General features: G+C 43.0%; 8 protein-coding genes across 8 annotated transcripts; 5 read left to right on the top strand and 3 right to left on the bottom strand.

Moving 5' to 3' along the window:
• Nucleotides 1-516: 516 nt before the first annotated feature.
• On the top strand, nt 517-1,115 carry BJ212DRAFT_137535 (uncharacterized protein). The gene has a single exon (XM_041336442.1). The coding sequence runs from the start codon at nt 652-654 to the stop codon at nt 988-990; it is 339 nt and encodes a 112-aa protein (XP_041193836.1). The 5' UTR covers nt 517-651; the 3' UTR covers nt 991-1,115.
• A 5,177-nt stretch (nt 1,116-6,292) lies between these two features.
• Nucleotides 6,293-7,526, top strand: BJ212DRAFT_1299133 (uncharacterized protein; the record flags this gene model as incomplete). The annotated part of the gene is made up of 5 exons (XM_041332809.1): nt 6,293-6,347; nt 6,415-6,929; nt 7,020-7,112; nt 7,167-7,269; nt 7,483-7,526. The coding sequence occupies 5 exons, from the start codon at nt 6,293-6,295 to the stop codon at nt 7,524-7,526; spliced, it is 810 nt and encodes a 269-aa protein (XP_041193835.1).
• Nucleotides 7,527-12,131: 4,605 nt separating this feature from the next.
• BJ212DRAFT_1480155 (uncharacterized protein) lies at nt 12,132-12,923 on the bottom strand (the record flags this gene model as incomplete). Its single annotated transcript, XM_041340027.1, has 1 exon — nt 12,132-12,923. One exon carries the CDS (start codon nt 12,921-12,923, stop codon nt 12,132-12,134), a length of 792 nt encoding a protein of 263 aa, XP_041193834.1.
• A 527-nt stretch (nt 12,924-13,450) lies between these two features.
• On the bottom strand, nt 13,451-14,770 carry BJ212DRAFT_1480154 (uncharacterized protein; the record flags this gene model as incomplete). Its single annotated transcript, XM_041340026.1, has 1 exon — nt 13,451-14,770. One exon carries the CDS (start codon nt 14,768-14,770, stop codon nt 13,451-13,453), a length of 1,320 nt encoding a protein of 439 aa, XP_041193833.1.
• Nucleotides 14,771-17,228: 2,458 nt separating this feature from the next.
• On the top strand, nt 17,229-18,036 carry BJ212DRAFT_1299131 (uncharacterized protein; the record flags this gene model as incomplete). Its single annotated transcript, XM_041332808.1, has 5 exons — nt 17,229-17,278; nt 17,350-17,411; nt 17,479-17,547; nt 17,611-17,753; nt 17,809-18,036. The coding sequence occupies 5 exons, from the start codon at nt 17,229-17,231 to the stop codon at nt 18,034-18,036; spliced, it is 552 nt and encodes a 183-aa protein (XP_041193832.1).
• Nucleotides 18,037-19,018: 982 nt separating this feature from the next.
• On the top strand, nt 19,019-21,444 carry BJ212DRAFT_1480153 (uncharacterized protein; the record flags this gene model as incomplete). Its single annotated transcript, XM_041340025.1, has 8 exons — nt 19,019-19,162; nt 19,220-19,583; nt 19,646-19,884; nt 19,950-20,036; nt 20,086-20,289; nt 20,347-20,783; nt 20,829-21,081; nt 21,130-21,444. The coding sequence occupies 8 exons, from the start codon at nt 19,019-19,021 to the stop codon at nt 21,442-21,444; spliced, it is 2,043 nt and encodes a 680-aa protein (XP_041193831.1).
• Nucleotides 21,445-22,141: 697 nt separating this feature from the next.
• BJ212DRAFT_1299129 (uncharacterized protein) lies at nt 22,142-23,690 on the top strand (the record flags this gene model as incomplete). Its single annotated transcript, XM_041332807.1, has 4 exons — nt 22,142-22,538; nt 22,591-22,735; nt 22,790-23,131; nt 23,447-23,690. 4 exons carry the CDS (start codon nt 22,142-22,144, stop codon nt 23,688-23,690), a joined length of 1,128 nt encoding a protein of 375 aa, XP_041193830.1.
• A 1,722-nt stretch (nt 23,691-25,412) lies between these two features.
• Nucleotides 25,413-26,564, bottom strand: BJ212DRAFT_1299128 (uncharacterized protein; the record flags this gene model as incomplete). Its single annotated transcript, XM_041332806.1, has 4 exons — nt 25,413-25,874; nt 25,971-25,993; nt 26,269-26,310; nt 26,477-26,564. The coding sequence occupies 4 exons, from the start codon at nt 26,562-26,564 to the stop codon at nt 25,413-25,415; spliced, it is 615 nt and encodes a 204-aa protein (XP_041193829.1).
• Nucleotides 26,565-26,677: the final 113 nt, after the last annotated feature.

Raw genomic sequence — 26,677 nt, 5'->3', positions numbered from 1 at the left:
GCCAGGAATGCTCCAGGACCATCTCCAATTGATTTCTATTGTCATAAAACACTGGGAACATCATTTTACATGTCAGTATTTATATAATATCAAGATGTATGAGATGGGGGGGGGGACCTTGCATATCTCAACAACCTGATTTTTCCTGGAAAATCTGGCTGGACTGTTGTGTTCAGAGGGATTGATCACCCCTGGACAGATACTCTTGGAGCTCTGACAAGTCATGAGAAGCCTAGACAAATCTATCTTTAAGCTTTGGGGGGTATCAGGCAAACTGACACATCACAATTTACATGGGCCCAAATGATCCTGAGACCATCTCCAATTGATCAATGTGATCACAAAGCACTAGGAACATCAGTATTAACATGGAATCATGCCTCTGGGCCCAGTAGGTAGGGGGAGAGCAGCATCACTCTGGAATATGTGAATATTTCAAAGTGATAGGCCGCATTTAGAAATGCTTATATAAGCAAAAATGCGGTCAACTTGAACCAAAAAATTTCTCTTTCTTTCTTTGCTGGTTGTCACTCCTCTATGGGAGTCTACTGTTGATAATGGTGCCAGCTGTTTTTTTTCGCTTTTTTTCACTTTGTGGGTCTGGGGGCCTTTTGCTGGTTGTCACTCCTCTATGGGGGTCTACTGTTGATAATGGTGCCAGCTTTTTTTCGCTTTTTTTTCACTTTGTGGGTCTGGGGGCTTTTCTTGCTGGTCCTCACTCCTCTATGGGAGTCTACCATTGATAATGGTGCCAGCCTTTTTTTCGCTTTTTTTACTTTGCTTTTGCTGGTCCTCACTCCTCCATGGGGGTCTACCATTGATAATGGTGCCAGCCTTTTTTCGCTTTTTTTTACTTTGCTTTTGCTGGTCCTCACTCCTCCATGGGAGTCTACCATCAATGATGGTGCCAGCTTCTTTCGCTTTTTTCACTTTGTGGGTCTGGGGCCTTTTCTTGCTGGTTGTCACTCCTCAATGGGAGTCTACTGTTGATAATGGTGCCAGCTATTTTCGCTCCATGGGACTTTTTGAGAACAACTATTTTTGCTTTTGATGGCTGTTTAGATAGCTTTTGCCCTTCTATTAGAGTTTTGTTGATTGTGTCTAATGTAACTGATGCAATGTAACTCATGAATATTTCGCTTTGGAGAGCTCTTGTTGTGCATGTCACCTCCTATGAGAATCAACCTATCATCAATAGTATAAATTTTCGCTTCTGAGAGCATTTGCCATTCATGTCACTCTATGTATTGTTGATGTGAATTATGAATTTTGGACATGAACGTGTTTGAGGTAGAATCAATCAGTGTTGTGTATGAACTGCTATGCTGAGGAAGACAAACAAAGCTAGACTATCAAAGAACTGTGACAATACCACCACAAGGTAGGAGGGAAAGGGGGACCTTGCATATCTCAAGAACATGATTTTTTCTGGGAAATCTGGCTTGACCATCATGTTCAGATGCATCAATGGCCCCAGGGACAACCACTCTTGGAGTCCTTGCAAGTCATGGGAAGCCTAGAAAATTCGATCTTTAAGGGGGGTATCAGGCAAACTCATGCATCACGATTCATATTAGTTCAGAACACTCAGAACTCATGTACAATCTATTTGTATGATCACTAAATACTAGGAACACTGTTTTGAACATAAGTATTGACATAAAATCATGCCTCTTGGTGGAGTGGGTAGGGGCAGGGCACGCCACAACTCTGAAACATGATTTCTTTGGAGAAAATGAGCATTGCCATCGCATTCAGATGGTTCAATAGCCTTTGTGTTGAGTTCTATTTGAAGCCAGGAAAGTCCCATGGAGACTGGGAAAATTGATCATTGAGCAAGGGCCTCATATATAAGCAAAAATGCGGTCAGTTTGAACCCAAAATGTCTCTTTCTTTCTTCTCACTTTTTACTTTACTTTACTTTACTTTACTTATGGCCCTGGGAGCTTATGTTGGCATCGCCCTTCTATGAGGGTACTACCATTGATCATGGTGCCAATACATTTAGCTTCTAGGGTGTTTTTCTTTTTCTTGTTTTTTACTTACCTACTTACCTACTTACTTGTGAGCCTAGGAGCCTATGTTGGTGTCACCCTTCTACAAGGGTCTTACCATGGACAATGGTGTCAACATGTTTCACTTCTGGAGTCCTTTCACTTTCACTTTCACTTTCACTTTCACTTTACTTCACGGCCCTGGGAGCTTGTGTTGGTATCACCCTTCTATGAGGGTACTACCATTGATGATGGTGCCAACACATTTCGCTTCTGGGGTCTTTTTTTTGCTTTTTGCTTACTTACTTTTGGGCCTGGGGCTTATGCTGGCCTCACCATTCTATGAAGGTACTACCATTGATAATGGTGCCAGAATATTTCGCTTCCAAGACCTATTTTTACTTTACTTTTTACTTTCCCTTACTTGACTTGTTGGCCTGTGGGCATGTGCTGGTCTCACCCCTTCTATGAGGGTACTGCCATTGATAATGGTGCCAGCACATTTTGCTTCTGAGGGCTGTTTTTTTTTTACTTTTACTTTACTTTTACTTTACCTTACTGTGCTTGTTGGCCTGGGGGCTTATGCTGGTCTCACCCTCCTATGAGGGTACTACCATTGATAATGGTCCTGACACATATTGTTTCTGGGGTTTTTTTCTTTCTTTTCTTTGCTTTTTACTTGCTCACTTTACTTACTTACTTGTGGACCTGGGGGCTCGTGTTGGTGTCACCCTTCTATGAGGGTACTACCATTGATAATGGTGCCAACACACTTTGCTTTTTGACTTGACTTGTGGATGTGGGGAATGTTATATTGTTGGTATCACCCCCCATGGGAGTTCTAGTCTGGGGGCTGATCATGTTTGTCTCACTCTTCCATGAGGGTCCCACAATTGATGATGGTGCCACCAAATGTTGGTTCTCAGGGCTTCTTTGACATTGTGATTCTGAAGGCCTTCTTGTTTGCACCTTGGTGGATTGTAGTATCTAATGTGACTGATGTATGAAATTTCACTTCTGAATGCTAGGGTGAATATTAATATCAGTGTCCCTCGCTAAGATGGTCAGACAATTGTTGATGATACTGAAGGTTTCCCTTTGGGTTGCAGTTTCTGTTGACACCACTCTGCTTGAGGGTCTGATTCATTCTGAATGTAAACAATGTGTGTTGCTTCTAAATGTGTTTCAGATAGAATGATGATTATGATTATGATTTGTCATACTTATACATTTGTCAGTAGACTCTTTTGAACTTTGAGACATGTCTGTGGAACTGGCTGAAAATTCTATCTTCCACTCTATATATGCAGATAAGCTGCCAGATATGTCACTTGAATCAATTTTTAATAGACCAGTTGAAACTAGAGTGACCATCAGTGGAGGCACTGTAGACCAATGCCAAGTCAAGAAGAAGAGATGTGATGCAGGGAGTTACACATCTACAGCTTGAAATCAGCCTATGGACCCTCTAAGACAACAGCTGCAACAGAAAACACTAGTAACAAGGTAGATAAGAGCATCGATCATGCAGCGATCACCAGTGATTCTCATCAATGGCTTTGACTACATCAATGATATGAGCCTGCACAAACATCTGATGTATGCTATGGTTGTATTTGGCTATAGGGCACAACAGGTAGTTCTGCAACTATTTTAATTTTCCCTCTTGGGGGTTCTTTTGCTGGTATCACCCTAATGGTCAATACATTTTGCTTGTGCAGCTGACTTGGCAAAGTGGTAAATTATTTCTAGGTTGCTGCCATCATGTGGAACTGTACTAGCACAGTGTGAGTAATGTCTCAGTCAATCCTATTATGTGAATGTATATGTATCATACAATGATTTGCTATGATGGATCATTTGTCTCAATGCAGCATCCAGGCCTTGCATGCACATACACGTTACATTGATATCCCTGTATAAGCTCTTGTGATCAAGAGAATGATGTTAGTACCATGCATGTTTTACACTACATCATTTATAATGAGTCACTTGCAGGTGACAAAGTGACCAGCCTCACCTATTGTCCGAATGTGAACCAACAAGCGCTGCCTACCAACAAAGGAAAGGCCCAGGAAACAGCCAACATAGATGTGAGTCCAGTACATTTTCTCATTTGATATAACTTTATGGTATTCTGTAATCTGCTTTATAGAAATATAGAAATATGTGTGTGCCTTGTCCTGGCTAGTGCATTCCCACTCTGCTGGAATGATCTATCCACCAGTTCCAAGGAGGTATGTGCTACATCATGGAGAGCATCCCAAGTTGACTCAGGACACTACACCATGGATACAAATGATGGGTCATGGCACACGTGAGCGTCATCATGCCTGCTGGTTTGATAGACTATTGTACTGACTGGGTTTTTCTACTACATGTCACCTCTGCAATGCTCAATAGCATTTGCATTTTAATGGTGGGCAGTATGGTAGGAAAAGTGACCTCACTATTACATTACACCCTGTTGACACATGCAAATGCCTATCCACGCTCCTAATGCCATCAAGAATCATATCTACACTGTAGAAGTAGAAATTCATCTCACTCTGTATTTTTTGTCTTGACAAGTCACATTGTATTGAGAGACCACGAACCAGTTCAATCAGAATCATCACTTCAATGTTTATCGACTTCTATTTATGCAGATGAACCTCTGAATCATCAATTATCACTGGGTGGCAATGCTGAACCCCAGTATATCATGTGACCATGTCATGTCTGTGAATGGCATGAGAACGTCATGTGATGTGAAGTTGATATATCATGCTTTGGCAAATTTCGCTCTTTCTTTCTTACCATTACCTTCACAGGTGGTTTCTCGCCTCTATGGGCGTTCACTGTTGATGATGGTGGTCATCTTCCTGTCCATTGGCCATGCTGTTAGCATCCTGCATCCCTCCAAGCAATCCTGTGTGGTTTCTCACCTCTATGGGTGTTCATGGTCAATGATGGTGGCCACCTCTTCTCTTCCTCCTCCCACTCCTAGCATGCAGGCAACCCTTGGACTATGTTGGTAGTTTCTTGCCTCTATGGGCATTCACTGTTGATGATGGTGGCCATCTTGCTGTCCATTGGTCATTCTGGTATCGCTGCTAATGCCCACATTTTGCTGGCATCGCATTTCTATATCTTTGTATCAGCGTTTTCCTTTGTTGCTGTGAGATTGTAAGTGTACTGTAGTGTATGTGGGATTTAAGTAAATTAATTCATGTTCAAATGCAATGTGTTCAATGTCAATTGTATCAGAACTCATGATTATGCTGCATGATTCTTGTGTCATGTGGCTAAGTATTCAAGTCAAGATGAGTGTGATTAGATCTTGTAGGCGACTGCATTGTGCAATACATGATTGTGTATTGTGCACTTGATGTTGTGTATGACTCCAAGCAGTATTTTCAATGTGCCAACAAGCTCAAGCAAAGTATATCGATTGTGCCCATTCATCTGCACGACTGTCTTGTCACTCACTTTCTCATTTCCCTTCTGTCACCCAAGTGCATCTGAGAAGCAGGGGACCTCAATCAGGAGCAAGAAAAAACCTAGAGCTCATACTGATCAGTGGCATGACAGGTTCTAAAGAGCATGAGAGGTGGCCCAACACTTGGAGTTGAGGAGGGGAGGTTAGAAAACATTTGGACATTCATTGACATGGACAACTATGTAGCCTTCGAGATGGTATCACATAGTACCAAATTGCACACATGACGCAGGATACTCCATTGGAAGTTATGTGGCATGACACTGATGAGCAATGACTATTATATATATACAAAATATGATGTGGATGGGGTGATATGTCAAGGAGACAGAATGTAGATAAATAGTGTCTGAAGAGAACAATCCATTGTCTGTGAGACTACTACAGAAGCCCCACCACATCTCCACACCATGGCACCAGCTGCAACAAGGAGTACAATATTTTGTCTCACAAATGCATCCCAGCATTTAGCATGTCCATGTCATGGAGTCCCACTTGGTGTGCCGCCCTACTGCGGATGATATTTGTGCATTTGATGATTGTCCGCAATTGTTATACAACACTCAGTAGAATCAATATCCTGCTGGTAATTCCATGAAGTGCATCATGCATCCAATACAGTGTCAACAACAAAACCCTTACCATTCACCACATTTAACAATTGTGGACATTACATGTGAGTGGTCCAGTTGTTGACACCAGTCTGTTTTAGTCACTGATCAATAAGGTGAAGTTGGTCATCACTTCACACTTTCTACAGCCTACATCTTAACCACACATGCCAACCATCAACCATCACTTTATTTGATCCTTCATTATGCCTTCTACTGGCAGACGACCTGCAGGACCATTGAGACTGCCAACTAATGAAGGTATGCACTGTCTTGCATTCAGTTCGCATATTGTACTGACTTCAACCAACTACATCAGTTATGGCAGAACAACCCATAGCAGATTGTGTGGATGTGTGTGAGCACCAGGTGCATGTCTTTATGCATGTCAGAATGCACTTGCATGATGTGACACTCGGCATGCATGACATCTTTCGGGTCACTATCGATCTCGACAAAACAATCATCTTCAACAACAACATTGGCAACAACAACATTGGCAACCGCAACATGGAGCATGAGGCCATAATGCAGCATACCAGTATTGCTGTGCACAAAATAATTGATCTGGCTGAGGTGCAGAAGCTTGAGGTGAACAAGGTGATGGAGGAGTGTGCAGCCTGGGAGGAGACTGATGCTGATGGGGTGTATATCAACATGCTGATGGAGAAGGTGCTGGAGATTCTTGATGAAATCATTGCAACAAGTGCAGTAATCCTCAAGACCATCAATCCAGCAGTACTCTGTCGCAAGCACACAGTGCCATGCACAGAGAGGAGAGCCAAGAAGATAGTGTTGGATGGTTTGTTCATTGTCACATTGTGTACTGAGTTGCAGAAGGAGGTGGATGATGCCCTTGCGCATTCAGAGTTCCAGTAGTCTGATAGACCTTATGTACACAAAATAATATGTAATTCATGTACATGTGTTCAGACATTCAATGAATGGTTCCTTCATGTTGCTGCAACCATTGTTAAAGGCTCTATGACCCAGGAGCTGCCCCTAGAGTGGCTTAAAAACACTGTTGTAAGTCTCAACATAAATATGTGCTGTCGATGTGGCAAAAAAAGACTTTTCCAGCTCCCAAAGCATTCAGCCCATCCTGGTACCCTTAGTGTCCGTGTAATGGCCAATGCAAAAATATATTATGGTTCTGAAGTTCACAAGGTCGTTGATCGTTTCAGTGTGTGCTTTCACTAATCCTCCATGTTGTTCACTATAATTTGTGTTTGTAGGTGAGTATTCAATTAAATAGAACACTGGCTCCTTTGCCATCAAGACTACTATCTAGCATACAGTATATATGCAGGCTATTAGCACCATTATTTGCAAAGAAGTCCATTTGCATAGAAGGCCAATCTGAGGCAAAGTCCTGTAACATTACATTTTCATACAGTATCAAACGCATGGGACAGACAAACCTTCAATGGCATCACATAGCGCAGCAATCTAGCCAAATTGGAAGCCCATCCCCTTCAACCAGGCAATTGTAACAATGCATAAGGACTCAGCTTCCTTATATGCATTCTCAGTGACATTCACACAGATGTTGTTGCTGAGCTCATATTCTGTGTAGAATTTGTCAAATGGTACATCCATCCCTTGAGCATGAGATGGGTGCAAGAGTGTAGTACAAGCAGATTCAGATGAGTCTGACACAGGATACTTCTGGTGCAGCAGTAGGCACAGGCAGTCGCTGTGGGCAAAAAATATGAAGAACCTCAGTTCAGATGGTGAAGTTGAAGACTGGTGTACAAGGTGTTGTGAGAGTCCAGCCATTGCTCAAGAACAGGACTAATCTTTCAAACATGAAAGAGCTTATGATGAGGTGGCTTCTCATAGGTATGGATGGGATAATGATATTAAATTACAGGGGATGAGTGCATAATGAGCAAATTTGACTAAGTCTAACATTTTTGCTAATTGAATGAGAAATTCACGCCAGCACCATCCTTCATGCAAAGAGCTGTCAATCACACAATCACACATATACTACAGTACACTAATAATCTCACTGACAAAGAAAGACAAAGAAAAAGCACTTAGTGAGAGATGTGGGAATGTGACAATGAAGCAAGATGGCCACCATCATTGATGGTGAACGCCCATAGAGACAAGGAACCACCCAACACAGTCCAAGGTTTGCATATGGATGGCAAGAGTTGAATAAAGAAGGGGGAGGTGGCCACCATCATCAACAGCGAACGCCCATAGAGGTGCGAAACCACCCATTGTCTTAATAACCAAGGGTCTTATATAAATGCATGTAAAATGTAATGACACCACAATTACACTAGGATAAGACTTCTTGCCAGTCCTCGATTAACACAGTCTACAACTTTTCTTCTTTTGTGGTAGATAATGTGTGAGTTCTTGGGAGGCTTGCTAAACCAATCTATGGATTAACTTAGCCAGAGCTTTTGTGTTATATCCAAACTTATAAACTTGTCTAGGATAAACCATCTAGACACTGGAACGTGGTTCCTTGTTAAGATATTCCTCTGTAGAGACTATGGTCTCAAATATGAATACATTGACCAAAGACTGGTTGGTCAAATAGGCACAAAGTGGTGAGAAACTGGTCTCACAAATGATCAGATTGACCAAAGCTTGTGTTGGTCAATTTCAGTAAACTAGGTGAGAAGCAGGTCTCACAAATGAACAGATTGACCAAAGCTCATGTTGGTCAATATCAGAAACTAGGTGAGAAGCTGGTCTCAAATAAACTAAGTTTCTATCATAAGAAACTTATGTAATCTCAAGGGAATGTCTTTTCCCTGCACTTGGTACTTCAAAGGGGCTTTCTTTGTAAGCAACAATCTTCACAGTGAGTAGCTCAAACTGAGATTCAAATGATTGCAAGTGGGAGATCCTATTTTTTTGGGGGGGAGAATGGGCCCTCCTTATATACATTTTGTGTGGGAATATTATGTAAGTAAAAAAGCGGAGCAATGACATCAGAAGTGGAGCAGAACATTCTAGCAAGTGGAGCAGAACATTCCAGAACAAATGACATCATCATGACATCATACTTCAATACTTGCAGAGTATCTGGAGCCATATGACATCATACCCTGTAGGTACAATTTTGTGAAGTATCTGATAGGTCAGAGCATCCCAATAGAAAAATAAATCAAGGAAATACTAGAGAAAACAACTCAGAAATAATAATACAATAACAAGACACAAAACACAGGCTTTTTAGATAGGTTTTTGTTAGGCTTTGAACTTTTCTCTATGGTTTTCTCTAGCCAAATTGAATAAGCCAAAGGCAAGGCAATACCTTAACCTTCTTGCTTCACAATATCAACTAGGTCATTATGTGATTCCAATCTCACAAATGACTTTTCTTCAAGATATAATAAATTCATGAATCACAGAGGGGAAATTGAACTATATGACCAAGGTTTGAAACCAAGGTATGGGTTGACTAGCCTGATGCCTAAGCTAACAGACTTTGTCTTTTTTAGGGGGGCTACCTAGTAGTCATGTCCATGCATGATTCCCAAATCATGCAGGACACTGTGAAGGTAATGGTAAGGAAGCAAGAATGAAATTTGCCAAAGGGTGGTATATGAACTTCATGTCATGTGACATTCTCATGCCACAGCAATAACAATCGGAGTTTGATTAGTAAAGGGCTGTTTGACATTGGCAAAAGGTCCGTGACCCTGCATAAAGCATACCATGCAGCCACTGACCATATTGATAACCTCAACGAGCTCACCAATCACTTGGTAAGTGTAGTATAACAAGATGTCAGTTAGTGGTCACATTGCATTAGGTTGAATCCATGAGAAGTCCAGTGTCTTGCACATTAGCTATGTATAGCTAACTCTATAAGTATCAACTATCTCAATGACAACAAATTGACTTGCTCAATCCTGAGCATGGAACTGCACTTGAGATGAATCAAATCAGGTAAGATTCTTTCACCCAGATTGCCCCACTCATAAGAAAGGATGGTGTCTTACATCGTGATTAACTTTGTTGGACAATCCTTTCATTATCAAGAAAGGTGTCAACTGCACTGACACCCTTGGATGACGGTGATAGAGTGATCTGATTTTGCATTGAATATCAAATTATTCCATCAGTCAGGTAGGGGATTCTGTGCAGCTGACCCCATGCTGATTTCCAATGACTGAAGATCTTGCATAATATTGCTGCAAGAGCATGTACCAGTGATCTGGGAAACCAATGTCAAGAAAGGAGCTTTCCGCCCAGTTGGCCCAACACTGTTGGGAACAACCATTCTTATACAATAGATTGACCATTTACCATTAATGCTGATTCCAATATGCCTCATCGGGTGCTCACTATGTATGGGACATCTGTAAGCTAATCAACATTCATTTCCTCATCTTGCTCCACAGATGCTGTTGTGTCCATTGGAAATGGCCTGGATTTCCGATGACATGGGAGAGGGGGAACTCACTTGTTTCTCATCACCATGGTCATTTTCTTTTGAAGCTCCCGACACCTTTGCCTCTCTGTTTTCCTTCTCAAATTCCCATCAGTGTTAAATGGTTGTGAGTCCATCAGGTCAGCTGCAAAGATACACTTTCCCTTGATCAGCTTCATCATGCAACTGCACTTTTGGAGCCTTTCTTTGACTCTCTGCCCCCTGTTCAACACAGTCAATCCTGTAAAATGCAGGATTCATTGTGAATACTATGGCATCATGCTTCTGCATTCACACTCTTATGCACTGCTTGCAGGGAGACAGTGCAGGTCAGAAAACACCTTGCACAACCCTTGCTTCAGTGCTGCCTGCTGATCCACTTCCATCAACTTCATCATCCTGTGAAACTCTGCGATATACCCATCTCCCTCCCACAGTGCAGACCACTGAGTGTTATTTTTATGTAATGCATTGGGGTCAGGAAAGAATAACAAGCATCTGTCCACAAATGTTCTCAACCTAGGACCCATGCGACCTGGAGTTACACCCATACTGTTATGCAGCCCAGCATTGCATGCTTCAAATGCCACTGCAGTGAGGGTGTCATTGATGCTAGTAATCGTCCAGCACTTCATGGCCTCCTGAAGTGAATTTAGGGTGGGGTCTAATACCTTTGAATACTTTGGGTGTGAGTATCAGCCACATGTGCCTTGTGAATATCACAATCAAATGCCTAACAGAAAGTGGACCATTGGATAATTTGGGCAACCATGTCCATGGTCTCATGATCATTGCAGGTGAGTGTGCAATGGCTGCCCTGAGTCATGTCCATGTAGGCGTCTAACCAAGGGGATAGTCCTCCAGTTCTGACTCATGGCCTTGCCATGCATCCATCTTTCCTACCTGCTCTATCCCATTGAGCCTTCGCATTGATGCCCATGAGGGCCAGTACATTCACATCATTGATTTGCTGCACCTTATCCAGGCAGGTAGTCACTGTCAAGGTTGAAGTCTGGTAAGAAAAACATTCCTGCTGTCTCAAGGACATTTCTATATTCAAGGAGGGCAAGGGATTCACAGATGTGAAAGTCATAAATGATAGGGGTTGATGTAGTAGAGTGAAGCATGTGATTCAGCAAGCCAGTCAGTATGCCAAGATTTGGAGGATTTTTCTTGATGATGGATATCTGTGTCCTCTGAATCTCCCTCACCTGTCGCCTGATTAGCTTGAATCAGATCTTAGATGGGATCCACAGGATTGGATCCGACTGCAGATATTCTCTAGCCTGCATGGCAATTATCGCCAGGAAAGTTTAGCTCACATGTCAATAATGCATATTATGTGGATCACCAACCTTCATATCAATATTATCCAGCATTATTCTAGCCGCATGTCCACTGACCCTATACTTGTCCCTGACACCATATGTTTTCTCCTTGCATCCATTGACCACCTTGGTGATTTCAAAACATTCAGCCATGTAAAGGGGGGACAGCTTATATGCATCACTGTCAGATGCAAAATGTGCTTGGTTGGTGTTTGATCAGATTGCCTCATAGTATAGGTTGTACATGCTCCTGAATGCAATGTGCATCTGCTGCAATCTCTCCTGCTGCATCTCAGCCTGCATTGCCCCATATCAAGAGAGTGTGTTGTGATGATGCATATCCCCTCTCTTGTAGCCTCCCGCTCCAAATGAGGCTTCCAATGCGTCCAATCTCCAAACTCCAATGACAGGAACATCTGGAGAGTGAGGTGTGAATGAGATCCCAACATCCACCAGCAGTTCACCATGTGTCCAGTTCCTCATATATAGCCAGTCAAGGTCAGACAGGTTTCGACGCAGTGCCTCTTCTGGTCCTGAGAAGTGCCCTCTCTGACCATCCTTCATGAGCAGCTTGATGCCCTTTCTGTCTAAAATAAAGAACAGTGACCCAAACATGCTCAGCTTGCCCTCCCCATTGCATATGTGAGCTTCCATGCATTTCTGGACATCCTTGAAGTCATTGTTGGACAGGGGTATTGTCTTAGGGGGTCCCCATCCGCCTTTGCATCCATCTCCACCTCTGGCTTTATATCGTGCCTCCTCCAATGTCTGTTTAAGGTAAGGCGCCCAACTCACATCGGTGCAGTCTCCTATTGATGGAAGTAGCACTCTATCCCAGAAGATGTTGAGAACGTCCTTTGGCATCAGTGTGATTCTTTGCCCATTCATTGGGTGTTGATGTATCATCCTTGGGAATGCGATGTACAGATTGAGGGTCGATGAAGCTGAGGATATGCGCCCGATACAGGTGTGAGGGATGGCAGACATTGGAAATCTTTTGGACAGCCATTCAGTCCTACCACCAGGCACACTGGCATCGGCTTCTGATTGTGGAATCGTGATGTCGACATATGTGTGATTGTGCTTGAATATACCAGGTTTCATTTGAAATGGTGGAGTAAGATAAATCCCCACAGACCCCTTGCATCAAAAGACCTTTGTGGTCCAAATGATGCTGTCTATGTCAACAGAAGTCTCTATCTCATCTTCTGAGAATCTGACAGCATCTCATTCCAGGTTGATATACAATGAAGGGCCATCACCATAACGATGACTGATGCAGCCACACACAAATGCATTATGTCCAAACCTGCATTCATCATGCAGCGGGGGATCATGTTGAGCAGAATTGATGAGTTCAGAAGCAGACAGTATTTCTACATCTGTGACCTGTGTGCGGTGTCCTCCCTCCTCTGACCCTAGCCAGTTCAGGCTGTATGCACCTGTCACTCAATCTGGAACCTGATTTGAAGGATCATAGGAGTCAGTTGTGCCAATTGGCATGATATGATCCATGGTGGCTATGGGGTTGCATTGATAGAATATGTGAAATGAACCAGGGGTAATGTGGTACCCATGGTCAACCCAGTCCACCCAGGCAGTAGATATCTGAATTCCACCAGCTTGGAACATCATTGCTGGATTATATCTCTTGGAGCAATTAACATTTTGATTGTTGGTCCACCATCATAATCATCAAATGTGTGACTGTCCTGGAGCCACCTCCTACCTGCATATGCAGCAAGGGCAGGTGGTGCAATGGGACGTGGAAATTGTTTGTTGCTCCTGAGATGCCAGTCTTTTACCTTCCTGTGAGATGCTAAAGCAGATACAGAGCATTGTGAGTCATTGGTAGCCTCAATATCAGGCAGTGCATCCAGCTCCAGTTGAAGGTGTGTTCCGATGGCACAGGGGACTATGGCATTGCAATTTCGAGATCCGGTCAGTAGCCTGCTCGCTTTAAAAATCTTTGCAAGCTTCACCTTTCTGTCTGCAGGCAGAGCCATGCCCAGGGACTCCTCATCATCACTCCTTTCAGCTTCACAACTGTCTTGATCACCTGGGGATTGATCTTCATTCCATGGATCATGCGGGGGGTTATCACTATCCTGATGAACCATTGGACGTTGACATTTGGAGCAGGTTGCACTCACTACAGTCAATTTCTGCAGGAGTTTTAGGCATTTAGATTGATGACACCCATTTTGAATTGCATTGATGATATCTTCATCTGGTATATCATCCTGTTGCCAATCATCCAGTGAGCTGTCTAGAAGCATCAGGTAGTCACTACAGCAAATCTTGATACGCCCAGTGATTACACACAGCATGTGAATCCTCAGTCTGTGGCCACACTGAATTTGAAACACTGGCAAGTCACCATGCTCATCTAATCCAGAGTTGAGACATTGCTTGAGCACAGAGCAAGCGATTGGACCACAGTCCACTCCATTCTGCTCCCAATCCACAAATATCACAGATACATCGGTGACATCCCCTGTCTTCCAGCCATGAAGCACTCCAATTCTCCTCCAATATTCCAGTCCATTCCACTCATTCCAGTTGTCTGGATCCATGCCATTGATATCCATTGCATTGTCATCGGCAGTAATATAGCAACCAAGGACATGCACTTTGTGTTGCTGGTAGTCAAAGATGACTGTGAAGAAATGTTGGGAATGATGGACTACGAATCTGACGGGGAGAACAGGACATATGCCCTTGTGAGGCAAAAGATTGTTCCTCCAGAAATTCTCTACTTCTTCATCCTCTATGTCATTTGCAGATACTCTTGCTACATGCAGACCAATATATCTCATGTGTGATTTGCCAAGTAGCCCATACCACATGTGGGATAAGTAAAAGTCAGCCACTATCACCTCAAGCCACTCATTCAACCCAAGGGTTGCCCAGGCATCCAAAACAGCCATCCATGCAACTGGCTGGGCCATTGCACGAGCTTTGGTTATGAAGAATAAATAGGCATTTTAATGCTATGCAGGATTCATTGCGAACTAAGCACTCACAAGCAATTTCCTCAACCATCAGTTCAGCTGTAACGGGTGTTGGCACTTCAAGCGAAGGTGACCAGCCAGTTGCTTGTGGTGGTGGAGATGGCCTGTACTCATCGTCTTGTGGTCTCTGTCCAGGTGGTGCCATACCCCCTAATTATTAACATTTAATTGATGTATATAACAGCTGTAAGAACATGTGAGACTCCTACATAATTCTGTGTCCTGCAAATATTCATCACCCATGTAGTTCAACTCAACACTACCTGAAGGTGATTGCTAAATGACCCAACATTGTGATGCTGTGGATCAAAATCCAAAATTGAGGACATCTGTCCGGTATGAGAAATTGTAACATGACTGACCAATTACTGTCAGATGAAAAGTGCATTTTCTGGGATGGCCCCTCTGTTGCTGTTTTGTAGCTTGATGTTCTACAATACTTCCCTCCTGTGTGCATGAGATATCGTCATTGTCATTCTGATGGACAGCTGCTTCTCCTGTGAGACCTTTGTCAATGATTGACATGTCAACCAGGATCAAATTCTCATTTTTACCACGTTTTGTCACTTCTGCATCTTTCTGCTGATCCTCCTGCACTAGGTTGCTGGTAGCATGAATCATCGACATGGAACCATGATTCCTTCGCACTTGCGGTGATGATATCTTCTTCATGGACACAGACACTGCCGTCTTGAATTTTTTACCTGTGCCAACAGTCTGATGAATGTAGTAAAGGTCTTGTATAGAGACTTACACTGAGTGATCACTTTCCTAGCAGGTCGTCTGCATGGACATTGTGGCTTCTGTTGCATTGAACCATCAATATATTTACCATTGCCTCGGTTGTTGATTTCCATCAACTTTTCCCTGATGTCCTGACTGCTGTTCAAGCTATTGTCTGCCGTATTCTTTGCAGACCATGACCCATTGGGGTTCCAATCCAGGATTCCAGACATCATTATCCACTGAAGTATGTCATCCACATTCAATTCATTATCCTCAGCCGTGGTGCACTGCTGATTCTCGCTGTGTATCTGGTCGTGTGTGTCCTTCTCTAGTAGTGTATGTATTGAATGATGATGCATCACATCAACTCTGGGTGGGACATGCTTGGGCACTGGGCTGATTGTGGCATGGATGACCCGTGGATTTAAATGCTGGATCCTCTGAGCTGGTGCATCAGTTGGTAGCATTGTTGCCACCTTGCTCCCTGAGGAAGAGTTTGAATGTTGCCTTTGCATTTACATAGGGGTTCAGTGCATGTACTCATGGTGCTGTCCAACCCGCTTTCATGGCCTTCCTCACTTTTGTTTTGGCTTTTTGAACTCATCGTTCCCCTCATGCACAGTCTTCCATGACTGAGTGTCTGTCGATAGTGCTCTAACATTGACAATCACATTATCATTTTGTCCAACCATAGACACACTCTCATGTAAATGACCAGTAGCTCCTGGTATTTTTGATCAGTGTGGTTCTGGATCCAGGATGTTCAATTTAATGATCTGCTGCAGAATGTCAAGTGAATCCTCATCATCCATCGTATGAAGTATGCTGTCATGTGAGTGAGGGAATGCACACTAGTAAAATTGTAATTATATTTGGTCCAAAGGCCCATAGAAATATCCATGTGATACAATCAATTGAACTACATCCATGATGGACTGCCTAACTGATTACTGATGAAAAAAAACCCTGCTGATTGTCTCAGGTCAACAGGCTGTCCTGGCATAGCCTCTGGACTTTTCAGGCATCTTAAGGTTTCGGTTCAATGGCATGGAACTTGTAGCATTTTACGAGTTGTGGGCGGATCTCATTCATTTAGGTAACACTTCCTGCGATGCCATAAGAACAGCCCTCTACCCCATAAGTCTAAGCATAATGTTTTTTCTTGATCTGTTTGTCAGATTGACACGTTTTTGGAGGATATTCAAAAGGCTCTGCTTGATGGTACTTATTTCATTTGACCCTTGATGTTCTTTGTGGAATTTTTGCTCCCACTTAACCTTTCATGCCCCGCAGACCATTGATCACAAGTTATGCATCCCACACAAATGGAAGAAGAAAGTTGACACTGATGCACCATGATCATCCTCATCTCCATAGATTGAGGCAATGCACATTGTTGGAATGTAAGTTGACATAGGCTCCCTCTTGTGGTCCTTCGGATGTTGTAGATTCATATTTATGTTTATATTAATCTTGATGTCCAGGGATATATAAAGCTGATGACACTTCAAATCATAATGATGCGAATTGTAGTATGGTGATTCAAGTAGGAGAGGAGTATGAATGTTCCTGTGCATTTTCACTGTGATCCTCACATGGTTATGTCAGTGTCTCAATCTATCCACTAGATAAATGAGCAGTTCAGCTGCAAGATGGGAGTCTGCTATCGATGTCCTATTGGTATGGTAAGGTGGTTGATATCTATCTCAAGGCTGGCAGGTGGGTCCAGGCAAGTGCAGTACATTTTAAATGTCTCGCCAGTTGTGACTCACCTAAATATTCTATTGTAGGATGTATGGCTTAAAATACAGTGGTACTATTGCAAGGTTGACTTGGAAGACGAGGATGTTGAGTACGTTGTTGATTTTAATTTACCACTGACATCATTCTGATGCCTTCTTGTATACTTAGTCTCACAGCGTGTGTTGGTGAATATGAGCTCATCCTCAGTGATCTTATAACTGTAGTGGACATGTGCTGTGTCGAGGGTAGGTACCTAGAGATGGTTTCATATTTAAGTCAGTTGATTGACATCTGTCCATGCTTTGTAGATCACGCAACCATCCTGCCATACAATGAAGGTGATTTAGTGCAGCCTCAAATACCAATAGGGACACTGTACAATAGATGGACCATTGATATCAAATTCTCAAGGGATTATAAAATGGTGTACACGAAAGCAGTTAACATCCATGTATGCAAATATCTCTCTGCTTGTATCTGTGCTGACAGCTGATAAACATATGTAGAACTCCCAGATAGCCACCAAGTGTGCATGCACTCAATGTGATCCTGCATTTCACTTGCCAATGACCCTCCAGCGATACTGCAGGACATGCCACCAGTGGTTTAATGAGGAATGCATTGCGACTCTTGGGCGTCAGCTGCATAAAAATGTGAAGGCAGGCCTACCATCCCTGTATTGTGATATTAACTTTGACCTGGAGTTTCTGTCGCTGTTGACCTTGCCAATTTGACGAGGAAAATTATGTGGGGTGGTTGGTAACAAGAAGATTGTGAGCAGTGGGAAATAGTTGCAATAAAGAAAATCTTGTTGCATGGAGTATCCTTGAATCCTATACTATTTGAATCTGGCATTCAAGACTGCTTCATGCTGTATGAGGTTGATCGACTCACAGTCATTGCCAATCCTTTATCGCAATGGCACTGAGGGCATAGGAACATCTTCTGAGTCACACTTGTGTTACCAGTCTCTGGATCAGGCCATATATCCAGGTACCTGTGATCACATTCACCCAAGCTGACTACACACTGGGTTTCCACACCCTTCAGCCTGACATCTCCAGATATAAGATCTGATGTCATGGCAATAAATACAGCACTTAAGATATGTCAATGATTTTTTAATCAATTCAATGAAAGTAGGAACATACAATGATTGGATCTTTAATCATGTCAGCAGCCTGAGACTTTTGTGACTTGGTCTCATTGACTTCATTGATATCCATGGCGTTTAAATCATCTTCCAGAATCAGAGTGAGTTTGACATAGGGTGCATTTAGTGAATGGGAATCGTATCTGGCAGGTCTTTGTCTCTTGCACTTCAGACACGTGTTTGCTACAGGCACAGGCAGCACATCTGTCCTGTGAGCACGATTCTGCACTGATGGCTGGTGAGGACACGCCACAGATGCTGTGCAGATGCTGACACAGATGCAGACATGGACACTGATGTGGATGCAGATGTGGCTGGATGGCCCTTTGGTTTTGCTTGAGGAAAATGTGTGGGTTTCAGAACTGCCATGAATAAAGCTCAATATTGGTTGTTTTGGTGAAGGGTAATTTGCTGATTTCACACACCTAACACAGGTGTTGTTGATTATTGAACTGTGGGAATATAACACCATATCCAGATCACTGAGGAATAAACTCTGAATGCATGAACACAACACTAAGATCAACAACTTTAAGACATTGTCAGTAAAGAATTACTTCAAGATGTCATCTGTAACACCACCACCAATTGTCTTGGAAATAAAATCTCATGATTCGAAGAGAATCAAGGTCCTTTTGTCTCACACTGTGTCTTTGGATGTGGAGGATAACATCCATATGTTGAAAATAGGCAGTGTGACTGAAAAGGTAAGTGTCCCACACTGATTCATGGGATTAATGCACATCACAGAAGACACATTTCAGGTCAAAGTATCCCCAAAATGCCTTGATCAAATTTGGCTCATAATCCATCAATTTTGCATGTATCAACAAATCATTACAGTGCTAAGAAAACTTCCAAAGTCTGATGGCGTTAATGCGACTGTCACATTCTACATGTTGTTAGTCAAATATTTCAAAGATGTTATCTCAGCATTCCATGGCAAGGCGAAGGCTGATGCATCAAGCTCTACCTTGAAGTGGTGTTCAGTGTATCTCAACTATCACATTGCTCTTGCATTGCATGATAGCTCATTCACTGAGGAGATGCAGATCACAGCCCTCAAGGACATTAAGCGCACCTGGACTCATTTCAGGGAGAAGAAGGGATTGAAAGCGGTTCAGCAATGTAAGTCTTGCATAGTTGTACAAGTTAAATCTATCTTTACACAAACCATGTATATGTCGCAGTCGTAGGGAAACAAATGCATGATGCATTCTGTTCTGACAGCAACAACATGTGCAGGGGGTCATTTGAACATGAGCATTCAGAAGATGACACCATATCTACCATCATTAAGAACACAACCACTGACGAATCAGTGCAGGTGGTGAACAGTGAAGGTGATGTTGACATAGAGTTGATGCACTCAGAAGAGACTGCAAATACCACCAAACAACATTCTGTGATGTCACAGTCATTATCGCAGGTGATAGACATTGATCTAGGCTCTGGTGACAGCACTGTATTGCAGAAGACTGAGCTGGGCTCCAGGCCTGGCAGGTTGAACAAAGATGGATATCAGTGATCGCCCAAGGGAGCAGTAAGCCAAGGAAAGATGTCATTGATGTTGATGTCAAGGTTTGAATACAACTTACAGTGTGGCTTGGTGACTGATTCATCATGTTAGAGCCACACTGATGAAGTTGCATCTTGCTTTGAAAGCAATGTACATTTGAAGAAGAATTCCAAGGGAGGACGACGATTGCACAAACTGAGGGTGTGCAAGGTATATGGAAAGCAGAAGGCGCCTTCACCACCCATTGTAATCGAGTTGGAGGATGATGAGGCAGGATCATCCACAGGATATCATTCTGATCCTCCGACAGTTGAAGTGAGTCATCTACTGACTTGGTCGCACTTTGACATACTGATCCAGTGATCTGTCCAGCTGCCAGATGTGAACAATTGGTCTTCACATGGTCAAGATGAGGAAGGGTTAGAAAACGTCCTGCTGCCAAGCCTTCACGATGACTGGGAATATTGGACAAGGATTGTATTTGAGAAAGGAAACTTGCATGTGTTCTTGAATCTCGGAACCTGGATGCTCATTTGGTTTCGTCAGATGATGAACCTAAACATGCATGCTTTGGTTGATGGACTTATCATTCTGCAAAATCCATGGCTGATGGATGAGATCAGCAATGATCATTTCTTTGAGGCCATGGGGATGGAGCGATTGTACACTGCAATTGCACACATGGAAATGAGTCCTCGGTACCTGTGTCATCTATTCCATGCACTTGGCAAAGCCATGAGTTGCTTGGAAGTGAGCTGCAGTAACCCACAAATTTTGCCATGTAACTCCCCACCAGCAGTTGAAGCACAGTAAGCATTGATATGTTTGAGGATCTGAAGCTGATAATGTAACAGGATGTTATCGGACATGGACATTCCATGGCTAGCACTAAAACCCGATGAAATAATGGCTCCATGGTCAGGATTCACAGACATTACCGACGATGATGCAGATGGATCACTTGATGGCAATGAGGTTGAAGTCATAGATGCATTGGATTGCATGATCATTGGAGAAGGTTCCACTTCAGACAAACCTGGAACTCATGTGGGCAATTCAAAATATCCAAAGCAGAAGAGAACATCTTCTCAAGTGTCCCCACTGAAGGTCAGTCATTCTTGCACAATTGCTGGCATTGAAATTGATTTATATTAGAAGGATGGTGGTAGAGGTCCTGCAAAGCGTTGCAAGAACTGTCAAGAAATCTTGGCCCAATCTCTGTCACCTGTCCTGTCATCAACTGATATTGATGAATCTGGTTTCATCATGTCTCCAGTGGTCCCTCACTTGTCATTGATTTCCAATGCCAGTAGTCCGTGGGATGACGAATCCGTGCTCCTGGAGGCATGGAATGCCAACACAGCAGATGATCATCATAATCCTGATGGCAAACAACAGATGTCAATATTGTCAGATGTGCATCATGTGAGACCAATTCCACAGGATGGCAATTGTGAAGAGATTGAGTGACCAACCTCTCCATTGACATGTCACATTGGCACCCACCCATCAAGCCCAGTAATCCTCATCCCTGACAGTGAATCACCTAAGCATCCGCATTTCAGACATAGTCCACCAAAACTGTCACCAATTGCACTTCTGCCGCTGACTGGGGACTTCTTGCATGAAGAAAGCATGCAATGTGACACTGATTTGGTTGTCGGACCTGTCACAGATGGCGAGAAAGATGTTACACAGACTGTCACTCATGCCACCCCTCAAGATACTTGTGAAGTGAGTGAATGGACATGTCTGTGGACATGATGTAATTATTCAGATAGAAATGGTTCTGCATGATGACTCCCGTGTCTCCATGACATGATGCATTCTGTGTATTACAAAAGGGCAATCACTGTTGGGACGACACACACCTGAATATCACTGTTAGTTGTACAAAATAAATTGATGCACAAGGTCATACAGTCTTGAACATTCTAAGCATGTGTGAGACTACCAGGGATCACGACTGTGATCTAAGGGCAGAAATACTGACTTGACATACATGATAAGCTAATTTGAGCAATGTGCTCATGCCTGATAGCATGCTCCAAGATTGTCCGTTGTAGTGTGCGAGTTGTTCACCATGTGATCTGAAAAGCCTGCCTTAAACCCAGTGTTGCAAGCCTTTCCAGTTCCATCATATTGCTGTCATTGTTCAATGACCATAATGTCATCCAAAAACTATCTTGATTTAACCATCGGTGTCATTGGAGCACAGGTACCACAAACAAGCCCATCCATCACATGGAGAAATGGGTATAAGACTGTCCTTCCCACGATTTTCGATGGTGATGATGTGAACTTATGTGATGAAGTCAATATCCTGCTGATCAAGTACATGGCACAATTGCCAACATCCGATGTCCATTCTCAACATGTCCATCACCTCGCCAGTCATTCATTATCAACCTCAGACGTCATGAACATCATTTCTAAATCTCTGTCAATCAATAAATGCATGAAAATCACCAGAGTACCATTCACATCATCGTGCAATCAATTTGACTTGCACTACCTCGATGTGGAGTTTGGGATTTCACCACTTAGGCCCATGCAAGTCCATGGTATACCGTCCACATGCATTTCAATCACAGACATTATTCAGATGTATTATAGATGTTAAGGTGCAATGCCACAATCATGCTAAGCCTCAGATATTTAGCACCATCAAATCCTTTTTTGACTCACTGAATGATCTAATGAAGATCCAATGCATCATCAACATACCTCTTGCACAGATTTCGATGCCAGACCAATTAAAGTATCTTTAACAATCTCGTGCAATGATGATCTCAGTGCTAATGCTTTGCCTTAGAAATCTTGATCATGGCATCATTCATGGGTGGAACCAAACGTGCACCTGTGTGCCAATAATATCCAAGGTCCATCTGGAGAATTTTACCACCAAAGGATGGGGACTGCTTCATCATGCAGGCTTCTTAACATATCCGCATCATGACGCAGAGTGGACACTGATGTGGCTTAGGATGGAGGTTGGTATCAAGTTCTGGGTCATTTTCTGGTTGAGAAGTGGAAGGAGCGATCATATTCAACTGTGGAACCTCTCTGTCAAACTTGCAGATTATACCAGGAATATCACATGGATTCAGAAGAACTGTGATGTGGAGGTCATCATGCTTATGCCAGGAGACATGTTGTAAGTCTTGGGTCATCTATCCCATGTTGCATTGACATTTTAACATATCAGGATACTTCCTCCTGGCATTGTGCATGTGGTCTATATGCCAGTGCCATCATTTAGCACCAGAGCTCACTTCTACCATTATTCGTGCATGCATCTCACTGAACTGTCATGGTTCATCGACACTGAATCTGCGACCACAACCACCAACCAAGACATGGAACATGCATTATTCCCTATCTTTCACCCAGGATAGGTCAGTGAATCTGTTCCATGTGTTGCAATTGAGCTTCACTAGCCATCAGTCCTTTACAAGAGACCACTTCTTAGTCTGTGCATGATGGCAACAAAGGGACAACAATACTGTGCGAAGGGCAGTAGTGCACAGTGCGCAGAGGATACCAAGACTGCACCACCGACCAGAGATATTGCTGACATCATCTATCAGCATTTTGGCATCACAAAGCAGGTGCACACCGGCAATATCCTATACACTGGCGACCAGTTTGACCCAGGTTCTGAGATCGATCATGTTGAGCTACTTCTATGGTTTCAACAGATGATGCACCTATAGGGCGTGCAGTCTTTCATTCCTGTTATGTCGACTCTAGCATTGTACATCATTTCAAATATATCGAAGATCAGTGAGTTTTAACCAAGCTTTCAAGAATTGAATTGCCAGGGAGCTAACCTTCATGTCATCAATAATTTTGAAATGTTTTCATTGATAATCTTCAAGGATCATCAGTGTCATTTTTGTGTGATGAGGTATATCTTTGTCACTGATGCTATCATGACCAAGGTAGAGTCATTACTCCGAAAATTTGCGGCATTCAAGATTATTGATAGACTGTGAGGATTGACGCATACACTGCTATCCATTCAGTTCACTAGCAACACTACTGGCAGTGGGAGCTTGAGTTACATTGACGTTTGGCATCACATGACCTGTTAACTCATGCCTGAGAAATGAGTTTGTAATTCCTGTCGGTGTGGCATGGGAGCGTCATGTGATGTCAAGTTGATATATTTGCCTTTTGCAAATTTCTTTCTTCCTTTTGTACCATTACCTTCCATTGGTGGTTTTCTCGCCTCTATGGGTGTGTACTGTTGATGACAGTGACCATCTGGCTCTGTCCTCTTTTGCGTGCTCTACTTCACATCTTCCTTCTCCTTGGGCTATGTCAATTGGTTTTCTTGTCTCTATGGGCATGTACTGTCGATGACAGTGACCATCTGACTCTGTCCTCTTTCACGTACTCTACTTTACATCTTCCTTCTCCTTGGGCTATGTCAATTGGTTTTCTCATCTCTATGGGCGTGTACTGTCAATGATGGTGACCATCTGACTCTGTCCTTTTTTGTGTACTCTACTTCATATCTTGGACTATTTCTGGTGGTTTTCTTGCCTCTATGGGCATGTACTGTTGATGACAGTGACCGTATTGATCTGTCTTCTTGCACGCACTCTGCTTCTTATTTTCACACTTCTTCCACTGCGATCAATGTATTTGATAGTCTAGTCCATGCAGTGATCAATACAACAATGTTTGCATCCCATACATAATCTGCCTTTTTCTGCAGTGCCCATACATGGATGGGCACTAACACTGTAGTATGTGTAGATACTTGAATCTTTGCATCTGGTTTCTGTGTAGTCATTGTCAATATATTTCACTAGTCCACATTTGTCCATCATTTCCTGAGTCCTGGGATGTGTGTCATCTTGGAAGCCCCAGTGTTTTTCCAAGTTTAATTATTTTCACTCAACTTGAATCAATTGGATGAACAGTGAACATATCCCCCCCTGTGGTAATATAGAGTTGCTGACCAGTGAGCCAGAACATCTTGCATCCATCAGGAGATGGACCATCCATGTAGCAAACATTCGCCAACCATGATGGCATGCTCAGATATTCAACCGTAAAGTATTCCAAATGCCAGGTGTATCAAACACAGATGGTGAAATCACATCTCACATTGCTAACTACCAGGACAATGAATCTATTAGGACCTCATTGAACTCTTCCAATGACCAACAACATAAATTGACAACTGCCCACACACATGATTCCATGTTGTCTGCTCTCCCCTTCCACAATTGTACCTGCTCCTTGGTGTAGAACTCCATATGACAGTGCCTCAGAATTGCCCCACTCTTAACGATCAGTTGACTTGTGAGATCCAAAATCATGTCCATTTGATGGCTGACATATGCCTTCCTTGGTCCATCCGAATTGTCATCGTCCCAAGTGTCACAATCATTCTTCACATGCTGCACTTCAAGTCTGAGTGCTCATGCCAGCTCCACAATCCTCCAGACCATCTGCAAGTCTGACTTTGCACTGTAGATTGCTTGTGCTAATGCAGTGCATCTCTGCCTCTCCTGGCTTAATATAGCATCCTCATGTAGCTTGCTCCTGGTGTCTTCATGCAGGGGTAGCCCATCCATTGGCATCGTTGGTGTGGCAAGCAAGCTGAATGACTCTGCAAGAATGTTGTGGAGGCCCTTAGCGCAGATGTCCATGCGCTGGCACATGCGCATATGGGCTGCCAAGGCATGTGGATTGCCTGCATTGTCGGGATCCATTCCATCCATCAATGACCCATATTCTGCAATGATAAGATCCTCAAGGATGGAGGAAAACGGCATTGCAGTATCATCTGCTACATCTATTACTAGCTTCACACCCATTGTGCCTTCGGCACAGGAAGCAAATGGAGCACTTCGCGCTCCTTTTTGGCTTCCTGGCCTTGGCTACATCCTAGCATGTGCAATAAATAATTGATGAGAAATTGAATGAGAGAACAGGGGAATGGGGGAATGGACCAAAAGTGCTCACTGCGCTCACACCTTTGGCCCATTCCCCCATTCCCCTGTTCTCTCATTCAATTTCTCATCAATTATTTATTGACATGTGCCACACTCAAATGGGCAACAGTATTAAGTCGGCGCTCAAAAACATGTGACAAAACCACATGAGATTTCCAAAAAGAAATTAAGTGAACTAACTGAAATAACTGAGCTAAGCACTCCTTAGTGAAAGCCACGTGAGCTAGCGAGACAATTCCCACCCATCACATCCTACTTTATAGATCCATCAGCAGTCAATCAGTGTGTGGAGATGGACTGAATGTATCGCAGGACATACAGTGACCAGATGTTGGTGTCATAGGCCCTGGAGGCTTTCCACCTGTGCATGGCATGGTGTCAAAACAAATGTAAGGCACCAAATTGAGAATATATTGATGTTGCAGTTGCAGTTGATTCTGACTAGTCATGGAAAAGAACCACAATTGCGGCATGTCAAAGGAATGAGTGAGCATTCATTCAGGAACATCCTGAATGATCATACATACTTGTGTTGTTGCTTATAGCCATGAAATACACTGATATCGAATGGTGATGGTTGATGCGATGGTGAGTATTCAAGCGTGTGACATACATTTTTGATGTTAGATTGTTGATAAATAAGGTCAGAAATCTTTACTATGGCCTGAGGTGGGACATACCATTCTCTGTGTCCACATCATCATTGTGGACTCTAATACAGTTGTGGG

The sequence above is a fragment of the Suillus subaureus genome (genome assembly GCF_016647635.1).
Source record: "Suillus subaureus strain MN1 chromosome Unknown BJ212scaffold_13, whole genome shotgun sequence".
Lineage (NCBI taxonomy): Eukaryota > Fungi > Basidiomycota > Agaricomycetes > Boletales > Suillaceae > Suillus > Suillus subaureus.
This window is presented reverse-complemented; position numbering and strand designations above follow the sequence as displayed.